Source organism: Lepisosteus oculatus, chromosome 9 (genome assembly GCF_040954835.1).
Source record: "Lepisosteus oculatus isolate fLepOcu1 chromosome 9, fLepOcu1.hap2, whole genome shotgun sequence".
Classification (NCBI taxonomy): domain Eukaryota; kingdom Metazoa; phylum Chordata; class Actinopteri; order Semionotiformes; family Lepisosteidae; genus Lepisosteus; species Lepisosteus oculatus.
The window spans coordinates 1,174,995-1,193,485 of NC_090704.1; the positions used below are offsets into that span (position 1 = coordinate 1,174,995).

Here is an 18,491-nt window from a genome sequence, read left to right on the forward strand (position 1 = left end):
TAGAACAGAATCCATAGTATCGATACCCTGATTAAAACAGGAATGGGTATTTACAAATTAAAAACCTTTGTGCACGTAATATGAACTTGGTAGACGAGTAAGCAGTCAAGCAGTTAGGGGTTTGACAGCTAGTAAAGGTTTCAACTCACATTTATATTCTGATACATAACGTCTAGCTCTAACGCTCTGAGGTTACGCTTTTGTAGCCCGGAACGTGAAAAGTGAAAGACGCAATTCCAGCCGGACCTTTCTGTCTGTAACACGAACAACAAAGGGGGCGAATAGCATCTGGATGTTGCAGGTAAATACTGAACATGCTACAGATTTTTCTCATGTTTAAGTGTGCCGCTTTCTAGAATTTAAAACAATATTAAATGTTCTTGATATTTATATATCTCCATATCCATGTTTTATTTCATGTGTGCCGGGCGATTTTTTTTTTCATTTTTGCGCAGCTCACCGGGCCTTTGTTGAATATGATTAAACTGAAAAATGTGTGGGAACGTCTACCAATAATTTCATGGTGAAAAACGAAACTGGGAAACTGTACTACACGAAGCTATTGATTTCTTGATTTAGTGATAGAGGCGGACAATAATTCGTAACTAACTGGTTCTGCGGAAAACGACGCTCCTCCGACCTATTGTACTGGGATGCCGTGGTGAATACGTCCAGTTTTACACAAGCGGATTCATAATGCAATCGGATGCCTGTTTAAATATTTAAAGACTTGTATTATAACCACATGCAAATGCGTTTTAAACCTAACATACGCTTTTGACTGTAATCGTATTTTGAAGACTAGGGTGTGTCCAAGTTAGACCTAGCTTTATGGTTCTCTTTGGTCTATTGTGTTTTAACATTTATTTTATACGTATTTAAATATATTAACCAAACAGATAACTATATTTGTTCCCAATAGTGACATGATTACTGGTGGTTTGTGAAACAGTTATTTAGTATTTTATAAGGTGATATGTTTTATATTTCACCGGTGGGGAGTCCAGGTCCTGGACAACCACAGTCCAGCAGACTCTGTGGGTCACCCTCAGATCCCAGTGCCTGAACAGCTGGAACAGAATTTCGTTCTGTCCCCTTCTGCAGGCGATTTGTTGAAATAAGTAAATCACGAAAATGTCATGAAATTAAAATATTCCACTGCTGCCTTGATTGAACCATTGAACTTTCTAAATTGCTCAAAACCGATGTGTTCCAAGTCTTCACAAATTTATTATTTAGAGGTGACGTATAAGATCTGCTGGACCTATAGCACCTCAGGTGTTTTTAAATATCAGTATTCTCAAAGGGTGGGGTGTGGTTTCTTGAAAAACCCTTTCATACCATCACAGTTGGTGTCTTTGTTGTTGCTCCTTCAGTTAACATAGCTGACATGGTTCCGTCTACAGAAATGATTCGTGGAAATGGCAGAGGACGGTTTGGAGGACCAGCTCCAAGACCCCTAGAACCGTACAACTCCTTTGAAAGGTGAATTCGAGCGCACAGGGAACCGTTACGTGAAATATTATGACTGCTGCAGCCCAGGCTCGATGCTTTAAAGCCGAGTTTTGTCCCAGTTGTGAGTGTGCTTCGGTGTAATGTCATTAGCTTGTGCTTCAGTTAGGAGCTAGGTTTTGTTAATAATAGTGCATGTTATTTTATCTAGGTTACGGAGGTTTTTATTCTTCTTCTACATGCAAACTTAAGAGCAAACATTTTCTCCGCAGGTACTCGGAAAAAGAAGACCTGATGACATCACCCTTGGGGAGTGGAGGTGAGAACCTTCGAGTGCTGCATTTCAGGAATGTGAGAGTTTACAGAGATGAAGGAAGCCCTTCCACACGTTTAGCTCATTTGTTCGTTGCTTGTAGCCAAGCAGTCTGAGGATCTTGTCCAGCTTTTTAAGACTCGGCAATCTCTCTTTTATAATGTGACCAAACTTGTGCACTGAAGAGTGTGCTATCAGTTAAATATTTTGGTAAAAAACATCAGTTTTGCTGAAGCTTTTGGAGGAAAAAAAAAAGACCTGTGGTGTGCTTTTTAATTTGAAGTTTCTGCTTTGTGGTTGCATGACTTTGTATTACTGACAGTTTTCCTTCTGTGCCTAGCACGTTTTATCTGCTGTGCCTAGCATTGCACGCTTCCTGACTCATCTTGTCTTTGCTCCCTGAAAACTTTCTTGGACTTGGGGAAAAAATAACAAGTAACCCTATGATGGGTTTTTCTTATCTTCTAGTGTAGCTGAATTGTATGTAGGTTTATTCCAGTCTTGGCTAAGTGACTGTTCTAAATGAGGTCTTATTAAAGCCTATTAAAACTGTACAGTGTGCTAATTTGAAGATGTGGGACTGCAGTGGTTCCAAAGATGTATTTTTCTATCTCTGGGAGAACCATAGTGACATTGTCATTAAAGGTGCTGTGTGACATAAACATGATTTTTCTGGAAGCAGTACAAATTATCCCTGTAACATAAAGGTGCTGTTGGTTTCTGTTGGTCTGCAGATATGAGCCATGGCTGTTCCCAGAGAAGGTACGCAGGCCCGGTCTCAAGGCCCTTTGACAGCTTCGAAGGAAACAGTCTTGAAAGGTAGGAGATATTTCTAGTTTTTCCAAGACAGAAACGTTTATTCTGTTTTTCAGGCTGCATTGAAAGGATAGTATTTTTTCCATGTCTGTGTATAATGTTTACACGTCATGGAACAAGACAGAACTGTAGTGTTGTAAACGGAGTTTACAAGCTGAATGTGATTTGCTCTTTCCCTAAATATGTACATAAAGAAAATTGATTTTGCTTAGTTATTTCACAGTTTACAAGCATAAATAGAACTCTTTAGTTTCTTCTTGTATTTCTGTATTGTGAAAATGAAATATTTTATTTACTCCCAGAAAGATTAGTTTAAAGTTAAAAAAAACACAAGTTTAAAGAGACATGGCTTTATCATCGTACTGTCAGACTAGATGGATATTATTTAAAACCAAGCTGACAAACTGTTTTTTTCATGACATAATTTTAATCACATTTTCCAGACTTTATTTTGGAAGACTGGTTTGTAAAAGAAAAGGTATTGGCTCTGAATTCAGCATGCTGTCTTCCTGTGCTGCACACACTGGACATTAGCTAGTGATATTCAGACTTGAGGAAGAAAAAGAGGTGATACGTGGATGTTTCATTGTTCACAAATTGAAAGGATGCTAATCTGTTTTGTGAGTCACCTTGCATTAGGACTTCTGATTAAGCATATAAACAATCATCATGGTTTCCAAAACAATTGGAGACATGTAACGTTACTAGAGTCATTGGAAGGGTCTGTTGCCTTTAGAATTAAACCCGGTAGTTTCAAATTACTAACAGCTTTTGAACTTCAACTCAACATTGGTGTAGCTTGTAATGTTACTTGCAATTTTTAATTTAATGAGCAGTCCTGTGTGTGCTTGTGAGGAAGGTTTTGAAGTGCAAAAATGTATACTTAATTTCTCACACATGATGTTATGTCAGCTTAAAATTAAATGTTTCAGACCTACGTGTGGTGCTGCCATATTGTTGAATGTTTTTCCAAAGTGATAGTTTTAATGAAGCTGTTAGCAATTCAATATGTTTACATTATTTATTGCTTAGAATAATCATTAATATTGAAGTTATTCATGCTGTTGATATTTGGAGGCTGTTGTACAAAATCATTTTGAATCAGGACTGGGCTGTCATGGAAATCCACGATGGAGTTACGCAGAGCCAAGAGTAATGTCCGATGTGCACATCGCAAAGAGCTACTCCCTTTAGCCAGTGGTCCCTCTGCTTCACTTTGGTGGGGATGTATTTATTCATGGTTTCATTTGGAGAGTTAGTCCTGCAGTACAGCGTTCACAGAAAAATCCCCCCTTATTTAAACTCAGCTCCTGGATTTTGTGCCCAGTCCTGTTCCAAGATATGCGCACACAGTTCTGACACTCCTCAAAAAAAAAAAAAAGCATCAGCCTGATTTTTCTGTTTGAAGTTGTGCTTTGTGTGATCTCTCTCCATATACAACCGTTCACTTCTTTCCTCACTCTGCGACTTTTCCAGGTTCGGACCTTACGAGTCTTACGACTCCGGGTCTTCTAGAGGTAGCCGAGATCTGTACAGATCTGGCTTTGGAAGTAGTTTTGGTGGCGGATTTGACAGCTCCTTCCCGAATAACCAATTCGATAATGACGTGTCTAGCTGGGAGTCGTCCTACCTAAGGTCCGGTTTAAGGTCTGGCTTTATGGATAATGCTGGAAGAGGTGGTTACTCTTCCTACGGCAGCCTTTCTTCACCCCATATGAAGCCTGCGCCTGTAGGCTCTCGGGGCAGAGGGATGCCTGCTTACCCTCAAAACAAATTTGGAGGTAGAAGCAGTGACCTGGGCGGACCGACTACAGTCAGAGGCCGAGGCAGAGGAGTAAGTACAGAATCTTTCGGGATTCTATTAACTCACCCTTTCTGAACCCTTGTGACGACAACAGCTGCAGCCGCAACGTATCTGATCAGCCGAGAGAGAACTTGGCATCCAAGCAATACAGTGTGTGTGGCCTTCTTGACCGGGCTCAGTCATTTATTTTTCAACCAGAACTTGTGTCATTCTGCATCATTGCGGAAATGGGATTGCGAGCTCCCCAGACTGCTTCTGGGCCTAATTTGCAATTGAAGCGCTGCAGTATGTTGCCAGTTCAGTGCTCTTTTACCTCCTACATTTATCTGTTAGAACATAAACAAAACTGGCCAAGGATTTCAGACTGGCAAAGATAAGAAATTTGATGGTCATGACGAGTTTTGTATTTGTATAACTCGGTGCATCAAATAAATGCTTGGTTTTACATCAGTCCCACTTTCAAAATCTAAAGAAAGTTTTAAAGTGTTAATGTGAAGTGGCCTTATGCTGTATTGTTGGTCACGCATATTTTTCTGTCGTTGTATAAAATCAAGTGGACATGAGATGAATTTTTGCGGAGAGTTCATCTTCCATTTGTCCGAATAAACGAGCACAAAGGAGTTTCACTTGAAGAAATCCCAAATGTTTTGGGCTCTGAGATTCTGTTTTCTGTTTTTCTAGTCAGAAGGGCTGTATTAATAACTGAGCCAAAGGTCTTTGGAAGAGCTCGGAAGCAAGGTCAGGGAGTCGAATCCTTCAGGACATGGACATCTTCTGGCTGACAGCGTTTAACTAGGGTGGCTGTTGCTGAGACAGTAAAGCTGTTGTGATTATTGGTTGTAATAGTCAGAGCCTCCTTTCAGCTATATAGGATTTTGCAAGTCAGGGTTGTGGAGCTGGTCGGTGTTGTGGTGATTAGTTCTTGATGGCAGTGCTCATGTGCAGCGTTCCAGTGAGAGAGAGAAGGACCAAAGCCATGTGCTCTGCTCTGTGATCTGCCAGTAGTGAAGGGAAACACTGCTTGGATAGGGCTGGAATGAAAAGACCTTTTTACTCTGAAGCACTTGGCCTGCTCTTACTCCGATTTAAATTTCTGAAAAACTAAAAGTTTTTTTTTTCTGAGAGAGGTTATCATTGTGGCGATCATTCTAAATTTAAATCCCTGGACTTTGTGATAAAATTGTGGTTTTAATATCATTAAACGTGTGAATTAATGTGTTAGATGAGCTGTTATGGCTGAGTTATCACATTTAAGAAACTAGGAACTCCTGGATATCCATGTGACACATTTATCTGGTTATTAAATGTTCCGGGAACAGTTTTCATTCCTGTATAGTTTTGGAATATTGCCTTTTTTAATGTGTGTGTTTTTATTACTGCTTGGCAATGCTGAACCCTAGCATTTTTACCTTGGTCGAGGTCTCGCCACTGTAGAGGGAACTGAACAGTGTCATCAGGGAAGACCTTCCGGTTCACCGTGTTCTTCTAGCTCTGTGATTCTGGTTGAAATCGCACCTCTTCGGCTGAACGGCGGTTCATTGGCTGGGGGACGTGGTGCTTGTGGAGAACAGCATGTTTTACTTGTGCTTAGGTGCTGGATGCAGAGCCCAGAAAACAGCTTTCCGACACTAGAAAGTGATTGCTAAAGGCGGGAAAAAATGAACCACTGAAACTTTGTGATGCGTTGCGATGGTCTGTTTTTTACAGCCGTCTTGCAAAGCAGAGTCCATTTTAGGTATGCAAAGTAGGAGTACTTAACGTTCAGAGGCAGAGAGAGTTACATCTTTTTACAACCGGTTAACTATGCTGCTTGTTAAAGATCTTATATTTGTCTCACCGTGAAACAGTGCAGTTAACAGCTACCTTCAAATAACCCTTCAGAGAGCAATGGTTTCAACGTAGTATTACAGGTTATGTAGTATCATTTGAACTTGTGTGTCATGTCTTGTTTGTAAAAATATGGTAACTGCAAAAATAGCTTTGCAGCTGTCCTGTGCTTTCTTACTTACACCATGCGTTGAATTGGCTAAATCATTGTTCTCCAGTAAAGCTTTCAGTGAGATTTTCATCTTTTTTCGTTTTAAGTGGAAACAGAAATTCCTTTAAAGATTTTCTCCTTTCCACGTGTACTAAAGAAAAATTATTTTATGTATACTAAAGCAGCATATTGGTATAGTATTTACACCTGGATAAGCTCTGGAAAAGTATCTCTTAGCTCTGTGCCAAAGTTTTATACAAAAGATACTTCATTGTGAAGAAAGCACAGGGCTTGATGATGACACTGATTTAGACCCCGTTTTCTAAGAAATGTACTTGTCAGAATTTAATGTTTTTGACCAGGACTGAATTTTATGGCTCACAGGTTTGTTTTTGTAAGCCAAGTGCTCATGTTCTAAGAGCCTGGTGTTTGGACCAGTACTTTACAGCTGATATGTTAGTAAGTTGGTGAAAAAGCTGAATGCTAGAAGTGTAAATCCTTTAAATGTGCATATTTTCTTTTTACTTTAAGCAAGGAAAACTGATTTATTCTTTTGGGGTACCCCAAAAGTCGTTCTGCAGTAGCAGAAAGTTGAACTTGAATTCCAGTGATTTTTGGTATCGGCTCTTAATTTGTTAAAACCAATATACTGAACGAACAACTCAAAGCTTGTTCATTCAATAAACAGTCATCGGCATATATTAAAAAGAGCAGAAGCTGAGAACCAGGATGTACTCCAGAACACAAGAGATTTTTCTTTCCGTGTTTTTGCCCTGCAATAAAAGAGCAGCCTTGTCCCGCATTATGAGGTGTAGGTCTGAACCGGGCCGCAGGTTGTTTGCTCCTGAGCTCTTGCAGTGCTGAGACGATGACGGTCTCTCTCCTTGCAGCCCATGGGCCAGTTCGGGAACCCCCCGCCAGGCTTCCAGATCGACTACCAGCACCAGCCCGCCTTCAGGGGCGTGAAGAGGAAGATGATGGCGCCCAGCAGGCCCAACACCTTCGTCAAGAAGCAGAAGCTGACCAAAACCGGCCTGGCCCCGAAAGGCAAAATGGGTAAAATGAATAGAACGACTCGATCGGTTTGCCATCGCATTCGAAAATTCGGGGTTTTGTTGGAATTGGGACCCGGTAAAACGTGGGTGTGTGTTTGTCATGCAGCAGCTGGCAGAGGGGAATACTTCAGAGCTGGATACTTCGCTGTCAGTATGATTTCGCATGTAGTAGTTTTCTGCTTAATTATGCAGAATTTGCCCTTTTCTTACCTTTTGACAGTGAAGTGGACATCTATACTTCCAATTAATCTCTTTAATGAACAGTGATTTCATCATAGAATTACAGCTCATTTAGGGTCGCCTGAATTGGCATGTCTTGTCTTATATGTAAAAATCTACAGTAGTTTTTCAGCTGTCCTGTGCTTTTTTATTTTAGTATATCAGTAAGGTTTGCAGTTTTCTAATGAAGTGTTTGGCTAGCACATTGGATTACCCACTTCAGCAACTTCAGCCTATTTTAATAAATTTTAAAATAAATTCAACAAGTTGTGTGCACTCTTGTTCTTACACATTTTCCTCTCTGTTGTTCCAGGAACGAACAGCCCTTCTGAGGTAATGCTTTGTTAAAGATTGACATGGAATGGTAGTGTTCTGAACTGAAGACAGTGTCTCAGGGAGGCCTTGTCTGTGTCTTTTTCAATGTAAAGTTATTTTTCACTGCATGAGAGATTCGCATCAGACTATTTTATTGTAGCATTGTGGTGGACGTGCTGCAGAGCAGGCTGCCTGGATGGCTTTGGTGCTGTTTTCCTCTCTGTCCTGGTGCTGAGCTGCCCGTCTCCATTGCAGGCTGGTGGTGAAACGGACGATGGAAACAACGGCAGCCAATCAGAAGGTATTACTGTCCTTTCCTGTCTCCTGGGCCTGCGGTTTTCGTTCCCGGGGCCTGTCTTCCTAAAACTGTCCTTTCTCCTACAAGCCACCATGGAGGAGGAGAAGCAGAGAAAAATTGAGGCCAGGAGAGAGAAGCAGAGACGGAGACGCGAGAAGAACAATGAAAAATATGGAGATGGATACAGGTGCAGAAATGTTTTTAACACCAGGAGTCGATACTCTTTCTCCTCCTGTCCTTCCTGTCTGAGATGTCCCGCTGTTGATCAGCTTGGCTCACCAGTATGGTCTTAGACCAACAAGGGTCAAGTGGTGGCAGCACACACCTTCCTCCAGCGTGGTCCCCTTCAGGGCTCTTTGCCCTCTTCCACGCTCTTAGTCCCACAGTGCCTTGCACAGGAGTTAGCATCCGTTAGAGGAGTAACGCTACAAGCCCGCAGATGACCAGCACAACGCTTTGTTGTGTGGTCAGCCCAGGACACCCCAGCCACCCCTGGCAGGAGCCATTCAATTGTTTGCCACTGCTCGTGGTCCCAGTCAGTTTGTGACAGCCCAGACTTGAGCCAGTGATGCCGGCAGCTCCTTTAATGGAATGCCACTGTGATGTGGGCAAGCTGGATGGAGAAGGTTCACTCTTTTTCTGACACATCACCTTGTTTACTGTTGCTTACACTTGTAGTGCCTACATTCTTGCAAAGAGCTTTGTAATCGACATACATGTAAGTAGCAGAGAGGTATTTCAGATGTTTTAGTGTGTGTTGTGGTGCAACTGCTTCGGACTTTGTGAAAAACCTTTTGCTTTGTCTAAGGTTAAAACTGTAAGTAACGGGGAAAACGCATATGCTTTTTATGGGCAGAAGGAGCTGCAGGGTTTCACGCGTGTGGTTTGCGATTGCAAGTTCTAAGGGCCGAAGCCTGTGTGTTTTCTGCAGATTGGCGTTCACGTGCACTTTCTGTAAGTTCCGCACGTTTGAAGAGAAGGACATCGAGAATCACTTCGAAAGCCCTTCTCACAAGGAGACGCTCGACTACATCCAGAAGCAGGCCAAATTCGATGATGGAGTCATTAACTTCTTGCATGTAAGAACTGTTCACGTTCCTTTATCTCAACATGGTGTCTTTTAAACTTTATTTTCTCTCAGCTAAGTATTCACTGAAAAAGTCATTGATAATGTTGTAGAGAACAAAACAATGAATGACGAATATCATAATAAAATTCTGCATTAACAAAGACCAGATTAAAGTGTGGTCAGAGAAAATGAGAAGTCACCATCCTTGTTTATAAGGAGTTTAAGATGAACACTTACTATAAGCTCTCGGTGATGTGTGGATCCGTCACTGACGTTGAGAATGTCCCCTGCAGGAGTCCATGGTCAACAAATTTCGGAAGACGGTGTCCCGGAAATTGAATAACAACCACCCTGAGCAGACCCTAGAGGAAATTCATAAAGAGTTAATGGAAGGTAACTGGCACTGTTTAGTTACGTCTGAGTGCTGGCTCATTTTTTAAAAATAAATAATGACAGTGTAGAATTCTTTTGTGTCATTTGTCAAATGATGTTAGCTTTATCTACTTTTGGGACTTGGTGAGGGTCAGATATGTTAAACCATAAAATCCTACGGCGGTGTACTTTTTCAGCAGGCTGTAGTCATCTTGGGGGGAAATATCCAAATAAGCAGCAGTCGTGGAATGGTGCCGAGTCGCCAAAACCAGGCGTTGGAAGGGTCCCGTTCTTGGAAATAAGAGACTTGTAATCACCGGAAGTGCAGTGCTGCTGGTTAAATAGCTGTGTCAGTTCAGCAAGCTCTGTACAAGAGCTCCCACAATATACAATATAAAATGGAAATGGCCAGCAGACTGACCCAACGAAACCCATTTTTTTAGTATGTTATTTAAATGGCATGTTCAACTCTGTACTATAAAAGAGGGGTCTCCAGGCGGGTTTTGAAATGGTCAATGAGTCTTTGATGGATCCGGGCAGTGAATTCCACTGACATGGTGCTGTGCACAAGAATTAAATGACGTAGAATCAGTTTCTTGAGTCACCCCTTAGCATGTCCGTTCATGCGACTCCCACGTGTGATCGGGAAATGGGAATTGCTGCCATGCTCTTAGCCAGGGTAGTGCGCGGCGAGTCAGGTTACCGGCTGGTCATTTCCTTCTCTCCGGGGTCTCCGGGCCCGGCTCTGGTCGCTCACGATCTCTTTGGCTGTGCAGGAGTCACGGAGGAGGACTACATGAGGAAGGTGGAGGTCATCCACTGCGTGGCCTGCCGGGCTCATGTCCCCGCCGTCCTGTCCTCTGTGCAGCAGCACCTCAAGTCCAGCGACCACCAGAAGAACAAAGTGGTACGTGCCCACAGCAGGGAGCGGCTCCGGGTTTCCCTTTGGATTGGGGCCGTGGGGGTTACTTTCATGCAGAACCCGCTTCTCCCAGTTTTATTAGCAGACCTTGCACTCAGTAAGGCTCCTGGTGTAAAACTGAAAAGAATTTGCCTGGTATCAAATCTTGGTGTCGCTTTGCTTGGCGGAGCGGTGGCTCTGTGGCTCAGGATCTGCGCCTGTGGCTGGAAGGTTCACATCCCGCAGCCGGCAGAGGAATCGTACTCCATAGGGCCCCTGAACAAGGCCCTTAACCCCAAATGCTCCAGGGGCGCTGTACAATGACTGACCCTGCTCTCTGACCCCAGGCTTCTCTCCCTGTCTGTGTGTCTCATGGAGAGCAAGCTGAGGTATGCGGAAAGACGAATTCCTAATGCAACAAAACTTGTATAGGGCTGATAAAGTGATGTCATGCCTTGTTAAAGCTCCGACCTGCGTATCTCATGAACTTCGTGAACTCTCTGTAAACCTTCTTTCCCCAAAAGCTGTATAAAGAGCAGCTGAAGAAGGAGAGCGTGCTGACAGCTACCAGCATCCTGAACAACCCCATAGTCAAGGCTCGCTACGAGAAGTATATTAAGGTAAAGTGCCTTCTTTTTGTGCACGGTCCCATTGGAAAGGCTGAAAATGTCTGTCTTCTCTTTGCCAAGTCGACAGTTCGTGATGTGTGTATTAATGAAGCTCTATCATATTGCCTTACGTATCAAAATGCGTGTAGCGTTGTGTATATGCCTTGTGGGTAATTAGTGTAAAATTTGCATTGATGCACAGTGAAAACGAAAGTTTATTTCAGCTGCCAGCAGGAGTGCTCATGAGTGTGAAAAAGTTGTAAGAGGCCTGCGTGTTTTACTGTGCAGGCCTTAAAATAAATCCAACTCCGTTGGGCTCTTGAGCAAGGCCCTTAACCCCAACTGCTCCAGGGGCGCTGTATGATGGCTGACCCTGCGCTCTGACCCCAGGCTTCTCTTCCTATCTGTGTGTATTATGGAGAGCAAGCTGGGGTCTTTGAAAAGACAAATTCCTAATGCAAGTAATTGTATATGGCTAATAAAGTGATCTGGTCTGATCAGGTGACCATCTCCAGCGCCCCACTGTGGTAAACGTGCTGTTCTTTGGATGAAATGATGAGAAGAGGTCCTTAATGCCATTAATGGTTCAGTGGAAGTGTCTGTCAGAGGTGCCCTGGCTGAATTCTGCCTGGGTTTCCAAAGTGCAGCACCCCTGAAGTTCCCCCTTGCTTCAATGGGTGCATTAGTTTCTCACTTCTGCTGGCACAGAACGGCTGCCGAGTGTCCCTCGGGTGAGGCTGTACCTCAGTGGTGGGTTAACTGATTTCTCTTTGTAAATCACATCGGGATCCTCCAGGGTGAACATTACGCTTTATTATCGGTTCCTAGATATCATAGGACAAGGTGAAGCATTTTGTGCTGCTGAAGTGGATCTTCTTTAACCTGAGGGGCGACGCGTTTCATGGGCAGTACTCTTCGATTGATCAGATTTGGTGATAATTATGTTACCAGGGGGAGGATCCTTTCGAGGTTGAAGCCAAAGACGAGCCTGTGGAAGGCAGCCAGCAGGACAGCTATCAGAACGACGCGGACCTGACCCAGTTTGACGACGGGTTAGGCGAAGACAGTGTGGAGCTGGAGGGTAACTGAACACCGCCCACACGACAGTGTGCTGAATCCCTTGGTCTACAAATGGGGGAGCTGTTTTTAACACGAACACTTCCTTAAAAGAAATCCATGCCTGTTCTCAAGGGGCATCGGAAATACAGTATGTTCGCTGCTCATTTTAAACTGCCTAGCATGGGTACAAATTAAACTCTGTAACTTTTTAGGCACAAAGCACATGTATTATCAGTGCACAGATTTCCTGTTCCCCCTTTTGGCCTGTAGTAGTGTTGTCCATCTTGTCAGTGGTGGTTGTTAACAGGTTGATCCATTGTTTCAATTCTGTAAGGAATTTCCATGGTGATGAATTCCATGTCTTTTTTTAGGATGTTGTATCTAGTAATGTGTGATTGTGTTCTTAGTGTAAAGAAGTACAACTGAAAGAATGTTGGTAAAATTGTGCTACTTTCCTCTGTGTAGGGCCTGGCAATAAATGTTTTAAAATTATTTGGTATGGTGGTGTTCTTTCATTGCCTTAAAATACTTTTGAAATTCACCTGTCATGTTTACATTTTTTGGGCAAAATATTATTACTCAAGTCTTTTGCATATATAAACTGAGCACTGGAATTCATCTCTTGCTCGACCTAGAACATATGGCCCATCTAGCCCATCTGTGTAAAATATTATGATAATGCAGAATCTAAAAACCTGAGGAGAGGTCTTGAATACTTCTGTGTTGATCCTGAATCGTCCAAAAGCCTGGCAGTTATGCTAAATATATTCATTGCACTTTTCAATAGATCCTCAATCCGTCCTGGATCCCTTGACAATTTTTTAAAAAAATGTAAGAGTAAAACACTGCTGTTGTACCCTTGAGCAAGGTGCTTCACTTACAAGTTGACTCACTGAATAATATTTTTTAAGCACTGTAACGGTACCAGTACACACAGGTAGATGTAACATTTAAGCTGAGAAGAAAATACCTGAACTGGGCTCACATTGCTGTTTGAAGTATGTGTGTTTTTGTGTTGTCAGAATTTAGTGATATTTGAGCATAACACTCTGTATAATTTACCTTTTCAGTGTTCTTAAGATTAAAAAGAAAGATTTATCACATACACTGTTCATTGTTAGAACTTTGTGAATGTTCCCAGTTTCCATGTAGAGTTGAATGGCAGTGTCTGGAATACCAGTGATCTTGATCTTACATTTTACATTTGCAGTGATGAGTCAGTGTATCTCAACTGCAATATAGATGTAAACACTCGAAGTTGCTCAGGTTTTCATATAGTGCTGCTCATTCTTTTTTTAAGAATGACAGTTGTCCTTTAGGATTTTAGTATTGCGTGAGAACAATTTAAACAGTGGAATATTATTTCTGATCATTTCTTACTGCATCATGTGTTAGCAACTACATTTCACACCGGGTGCTGAGGGTATCTCTTAGTAGTGTTGATCAGTACTGTACAAAACGAAATACAAACTTCAGTTGAGTAGTTGGAAAGGTCACATAAATTAGGGTAAGGATCTCTGTGCATTTAAAGGTGTTTAACTTGGTGTCACAGTAATGCAATCTTGCATTTTAAATTCTCTCTCATTTAGATCTAGTATTTCAAGGCGCAATGTACACAGTGACTCAACATACAAACCAAGAGGTCCAAGGAGCTTTCGAATTAAAATTCAATTGAGTGGTAAAGAGGCAGAAAAAATGAGCAGCTGGGCAAGCAGGAAATCACGGACTGTGAAGGTGAAGCCAACAGTTACTGTGAAGTCCTGTGTCTGAAAGGGGAGTCTGTAGTCATACAGCACACATTGGCCAAGTGGCGGGAGTCAAGTCTGACTGGAAAAACAAACATGTTTGGGAGAAGGACAACAAGGTGCAGTATATGAGGTCAGCGCCACTCCTACTATGAGGAACGGTGGAGGTGGTGATATGGTAGGGAGGATGACATTTGTCAGGGGTGAAGGAAAGAAAAGTGCAGTGATATCTCAGCTAAAGATGCCTTTTGAGCGGTGTGTACACAGGAGCAGTGTGTAACTGTCGACAGCCCACTTTCTATCTGACACCGCTGGAGTGCACAACGTCTCTCAACTGTGAATGAAGTTATATCCCTACTGTAAAGTAAGGATAGGAAAACCCACCAATCCTTTTTGCACTCAGACAAACTCAGTTTGTTAGCGAGTGAGAGGGGCTGCAGTAATGATGACCAAAAGAAAAAAAGTAATAAAGTTGCAGATCATAGACTGAGTCAAAGAACATTTGTGCTGTGAGAGGAATTCCAGAAGGAATAAGCTGTTCATTCCTGTGCTCTGCAGAAAACAGTCAGACTGCAAAGAAAGAAGTCTTTGTGAAACTGTGTTTAATAGCTATGTTTAATCATTGGGTTCTCATTACAGTTCTTAATAAAAACAGTTTATTTGGAGTGACTTCTACACTTTATATTTGTATTTCTTCCTAAATGTTACCTTACCTGTCTGGCATGAAAAACTTTGTACAGCCCTGTAGTTTCCAGGGACAGTGGTTTCCTTGCAAGAAGCAGCCACTGTTTTTCTTTGCGTGTTTTCTGTGGTGGTCAGTGATTTTCAGTACTTGCTGTGGAATGCTGCCATCAAAAATGAGTTCTCCATTGATTTGCAGGGACCCCTGAGGATCTGTATTGTGCCCAAAGAGCTGATTCAGAGTTTTCAGTATTCTTTGTGTTTCACTTACACTTTTATCCAGAGCTTCCATTCACACCCATTTATACAAGGGGGCGTTTTACTGCAGGTGACATACCTTGCTCAAGGGCACAACAGCAGTGTCTCGTCTGGGACTGGAACCCACAACCTTGGAGTCACATCAAGGCCAGGCCTTTAACCCCTGTTCTACACTACTGCCCTTAGTGTGAGCTAAAAAAATACATCTACAGCAGGAAGAGTGATAAGCTCACGCTTCGGCATGTTGTGCTCATGTGTAAACTCCCACAGTAGTTTAATAATCCCAAGCTGAATTACGATATTTATTTATATGTGACCTTCACTGTGTTCACCCTTCTGCCGGGCATGATATGATTCCAAGCATCCAGCATCCATCACCAGTCCTGTTTTCAGCACAAGCAGGTAAGTAAGCAGTGTCAGTTTTTTCATGTTCTCTTCCTTGATGTGCGCCGGGGGGGGGAGCTGTGTGGACCAGGAGTCGTTAAAAAAATAAACTTTGCTGTTGGAATGTAAAGTTGACATCTGCAGCCGCTGAAATGGGTCGCAGGCTTGGTTGCCAGGACCATTAAGCAGTTGGAAAATCTCAGAGCTTGTTATCTATTTGTCTTTGGAAAGGAGGGGTACGGATGTCAGCAGTTGAGATGATGGTGGTGTCGGAAAGCTCTCTTCTTTGACATTGAACCCAGTGGACGGACCAGCTTTGGAGAAGTGATCTCCTGATTCTAAGATAATAATGCTATTCTAAGAACAGGCAGTTGTCTGTGTGTGAGAGAGAGGGTAGCGCCTCTTTAGGGGACCAGATGGGAAAGTCATAATCACTGCACAGTCAATGCTGTTTAATGTCACGCGGTTTGAAGTTGCTGGTTGAAGCAGAGGAAGGATTAATGGGCTTCGGCCTCAGTAACCAGCATGTCATTCTCTGTCACTCTGCATAATTATCATGCCAAAAATTGTCACAGGCCGGCTCTGTCTCGCGCACGCAGAGCTTTCGTTAGAGGGTACGGCTTTTGATGCATCTTGCCCGTCTCATGATGGAATAGTTACTCGCTCACTCACATAAAATCACATTAAAATCTTATAAGTTTTGATGGAGTGCCTTAAAAAAAAGAAAAAAAAGGGTTTCAGATCTTGTCCTCTTTTCAACTTTGCATTGTTTAAAAGCATGCAGATGAGGGGCATCAAAGACGTTTTTATCCTGCTGTTAAGTGTAATTAAGGATTAATTCCTTAGCGGGCATTCTAAGCGATTAGGTGACAGCTGCATCAATAAAGAGGCCTGAGCTGATGGCAACTTACAAAACGTAATGAGTTGAGGGCTTGTGAGTCTTTCCTTTCGTTCTGGCTTCAAGTTGGAGTCGTGATATTTTTTGCATGTGCAGTACATTTGATAGTAAGGAGCAGGTGCACATCCTGATTTTCTGACAACTCTCCTTGTTAATGTCTTACACTGTGAGTGATCAAAACACTAGTCAACTGGTGAGGACAGAAAATGGAGCCTCTTCCCCCCAGCGTCTTAGGAGACATCTCTTCACTGTTCTCTTTAAGCCTGGGAATGCTACCATATCTGTATCTGTGACACAACTCTTTTTAAAAGAAAGCTCAAATTTTGTCTGCACTGGCCTTTCATTCTTACCACGAGACTTCAGATTGTTATTTTTCTTATTCTGTGGTCGCCAGTAATACTTTAAGTGTGATTTGATGGAACAGAGTGTAGTGTCTTACAAGTGGCACCCTTACAGACGTTTTCAATTCAGCTGCAATGAAACCCTAAATGAACTTGAAGATGACAACAGAATTCACATCTGAGCATTTGATCGCAAGATACCATTATCTTTTAAATGAAAAATCTACCTTTTAGGCTTGCATACATCTTGTTGTGACAAGGTCTTAATTTTGGAAATCTGAAAAAATACTTCAGCTGTAGAAGAAGTATAGAGAAGTCTGAAAACTTGAGCAGTCCTATGTTTAAGAATGTTTGGATTGATTATTTTTTTAATTTTGCTTTCAAATGAAGCTACAGCCAGTACACAGAGCATCAGATGATGATGTCAGGCAGAGCTATGTGTCCATATTTATAGCAAGTGAGTACCGAGAAAAACCCTCCAAGTACCATCATTTAAAAGCTTCATCGGATGGGTAATCATGAAAGAGAAAACGTTCCTTTTGAAAGAGACCTTTTCGTTTTGCTCGTGTTTTGGTGTTTGAATTCTTCGTGGACACGTGTTGATCTGTTAGGCTGCAGAACAAGTGTCGGCGAAAGATGAACTGTTTCTTGTGTAACCTGAGTTGAGAGTTTGTCGTTTGCAGGTTTACTGCCCGGAAGATTTAATTTCATGACTTGAGTTCTCTGATGAGTACTTGCAACAGATTTAAAAACCAGACTGCCATCTAGGCCAGGAAATACACTTGATCTTCATTCCTTTTTTATTCTCTGTGCTACATTACAAAGAAAGTGCATTGGTAAAATATAACCATTTGTAAGTATTAATTTTAAACAGATATAAATCCTGATTAATCTGTTGTTTGTTAAGATATCTTGTTATAACATCTCCAGAAACTTCAGCTTTTATGGATTTGCTCTGTACGTTATTGCAATTAAAAAACATTATTTTGTAACACACCGTGTTAATCACGTCCATTTATTCATGAGGGGTTTATTGTTCCTGTGCTGGAGACGGGCTGCAAATCCTCGCTGACAGCATGTTTGTTTGCTGTGAGCTCAGTGAACGGGCTGGGAAGCAGGATCCTTTCCTGACATCGATGGAGACGGTCCCCTCTTTAAATAAAAAATGCCAGAAAAGCAGCAGTCGGAGTATAGCCAAGTGTGACAACAGCACATCGGCTGTATCTCTCGTCTGTGTTCATTATACTGGCTTTTCTGCTTCAAGTTATTCTGCTGCTTCGAGAAAGTTTCGCTGCCCGGATGCGGTGCTTTAGGTAGAGGCTGGATAATGACTGGCGGGACGAGGATGGCATGGCGGAGGGGCGAATTGATGGGCGAGTGAGCGGAGCTGGCTGAGGTTAATTGAGAATGACGAACACGGAGCGTCTGCTGCAGGAGCCTCTTCTCTGTCGGGGAAGGAGGCCGCTCGTTCCTCTCCAGCGCCCACTGCTGGCGGTGCGGATGGGTCGCTCGCTGCAATTAGGACAACTTGCTTAAAAGGGCATCAGCCTGACTTTGACGACAGCTTTACAATGCGCCTGCTGCGAGCCAGCTCGTCCTCCGCAGTCGCCAGGGGTTTGGATGGCTTGTCATTTATTAAGGTCACTGTCACTAGAAAATGACAGATGTCTTGATGAAAATCCCCTGCATCTCTTTTTTTGTTGTTGTTGTGTGAGCAGGCCGAGTTCAGGGGCGGCGGAGGCAGGGGTGTTGTTCTCTAATAACTGATAAATTTGTTCTTTGGGGGGCTTCGTCTTCGCCTACGCCGCCAAATTTAGAGACACCCTCACTCCCAGTAGCTTTGGCCCTGGTGCTCGAGCTCCTGCACGGCTGAAATGCTCGTAAATCTCCCTTTTTTTTCATCTTTTGCTTTGCCTCCCCACCTG

The 18,491-nt window shown here is 42.6% G+C and overlaps 1 protein-coding gene across 2 annotated transcripts; it reads left to right on the forward strand.

Moving 5' to 3' along the window:
- Positions 1-240: 240 nt before the first annotated feature.
- Positions 241-12,751, forward strand: znf326 (zinc finger protein 326). Of its 2 annotated transcripts, XM_015355397.2 has the most exons (14): positions 241-301; positions 1,407-1,485; positions 1,725-1,771; positions 2,500-2,584; positions 4,058-4,415; positions 7,254-7,419; positions 7,951-7,970; positions 8,208-8,253; positions 8,338-8,437; positions 9,182-9,329; positions 9,613-9,712; positions 10,468-10,598; positions 11,117-11,212; positions 12,152-12,751. In XM_015355397.2, exons 2-14 carry the CDS (start codon positions 1,409-1,411, stop codon positions 12,287-12,289), a joined length of 1,512 nt encoding a protein of 503 aa, XP_015210883.2. In that variant the 5' UTR covers positions 241-301; positions 1,407-1,408; the 3' UTR covers positions 12,290-12,751. The 2 variants fall into 2 exon arrangements, with proteins under 2 accessions (XP_015210883.2, XP_069049975.1); XM_069193874.1 differs by lacking the exons at positions 241-301; positions 1,407-1,485; positions 1,725-1,771; positions 4,058-4,415 and having other exon boundaries at positions 2,495-2,584.
- The last annotated feature ends 5,740 nt before the right edge of the window (positions 12,752-18,491 follow it).

Excerpts from the sequence above, each read along its gene's own strand:
- znf326 (XM_015355397.2), top strand. The coding sequence starts at position 1,409 with ATGATTCGTGGAAATGGCAGAGGACGGTTTGGAGGACCAGCTCCAAGA. Across the intron at positions 8,254-8,337 it reads CAACGGCAGCCAATCAGAAG|CCACCATGGAGGAGGAGAAG; the intron begins GTATTACTGTCC and ends TTCTCCTACAAG. Across the intron at positions 9,330-9,612 it reads GAGTCATTAACTTCTTGCAT|GAGTCCATGGTCAACAAATT; the intron begins GTAAGAACTGTT and ends TGTCCCCTGCAG.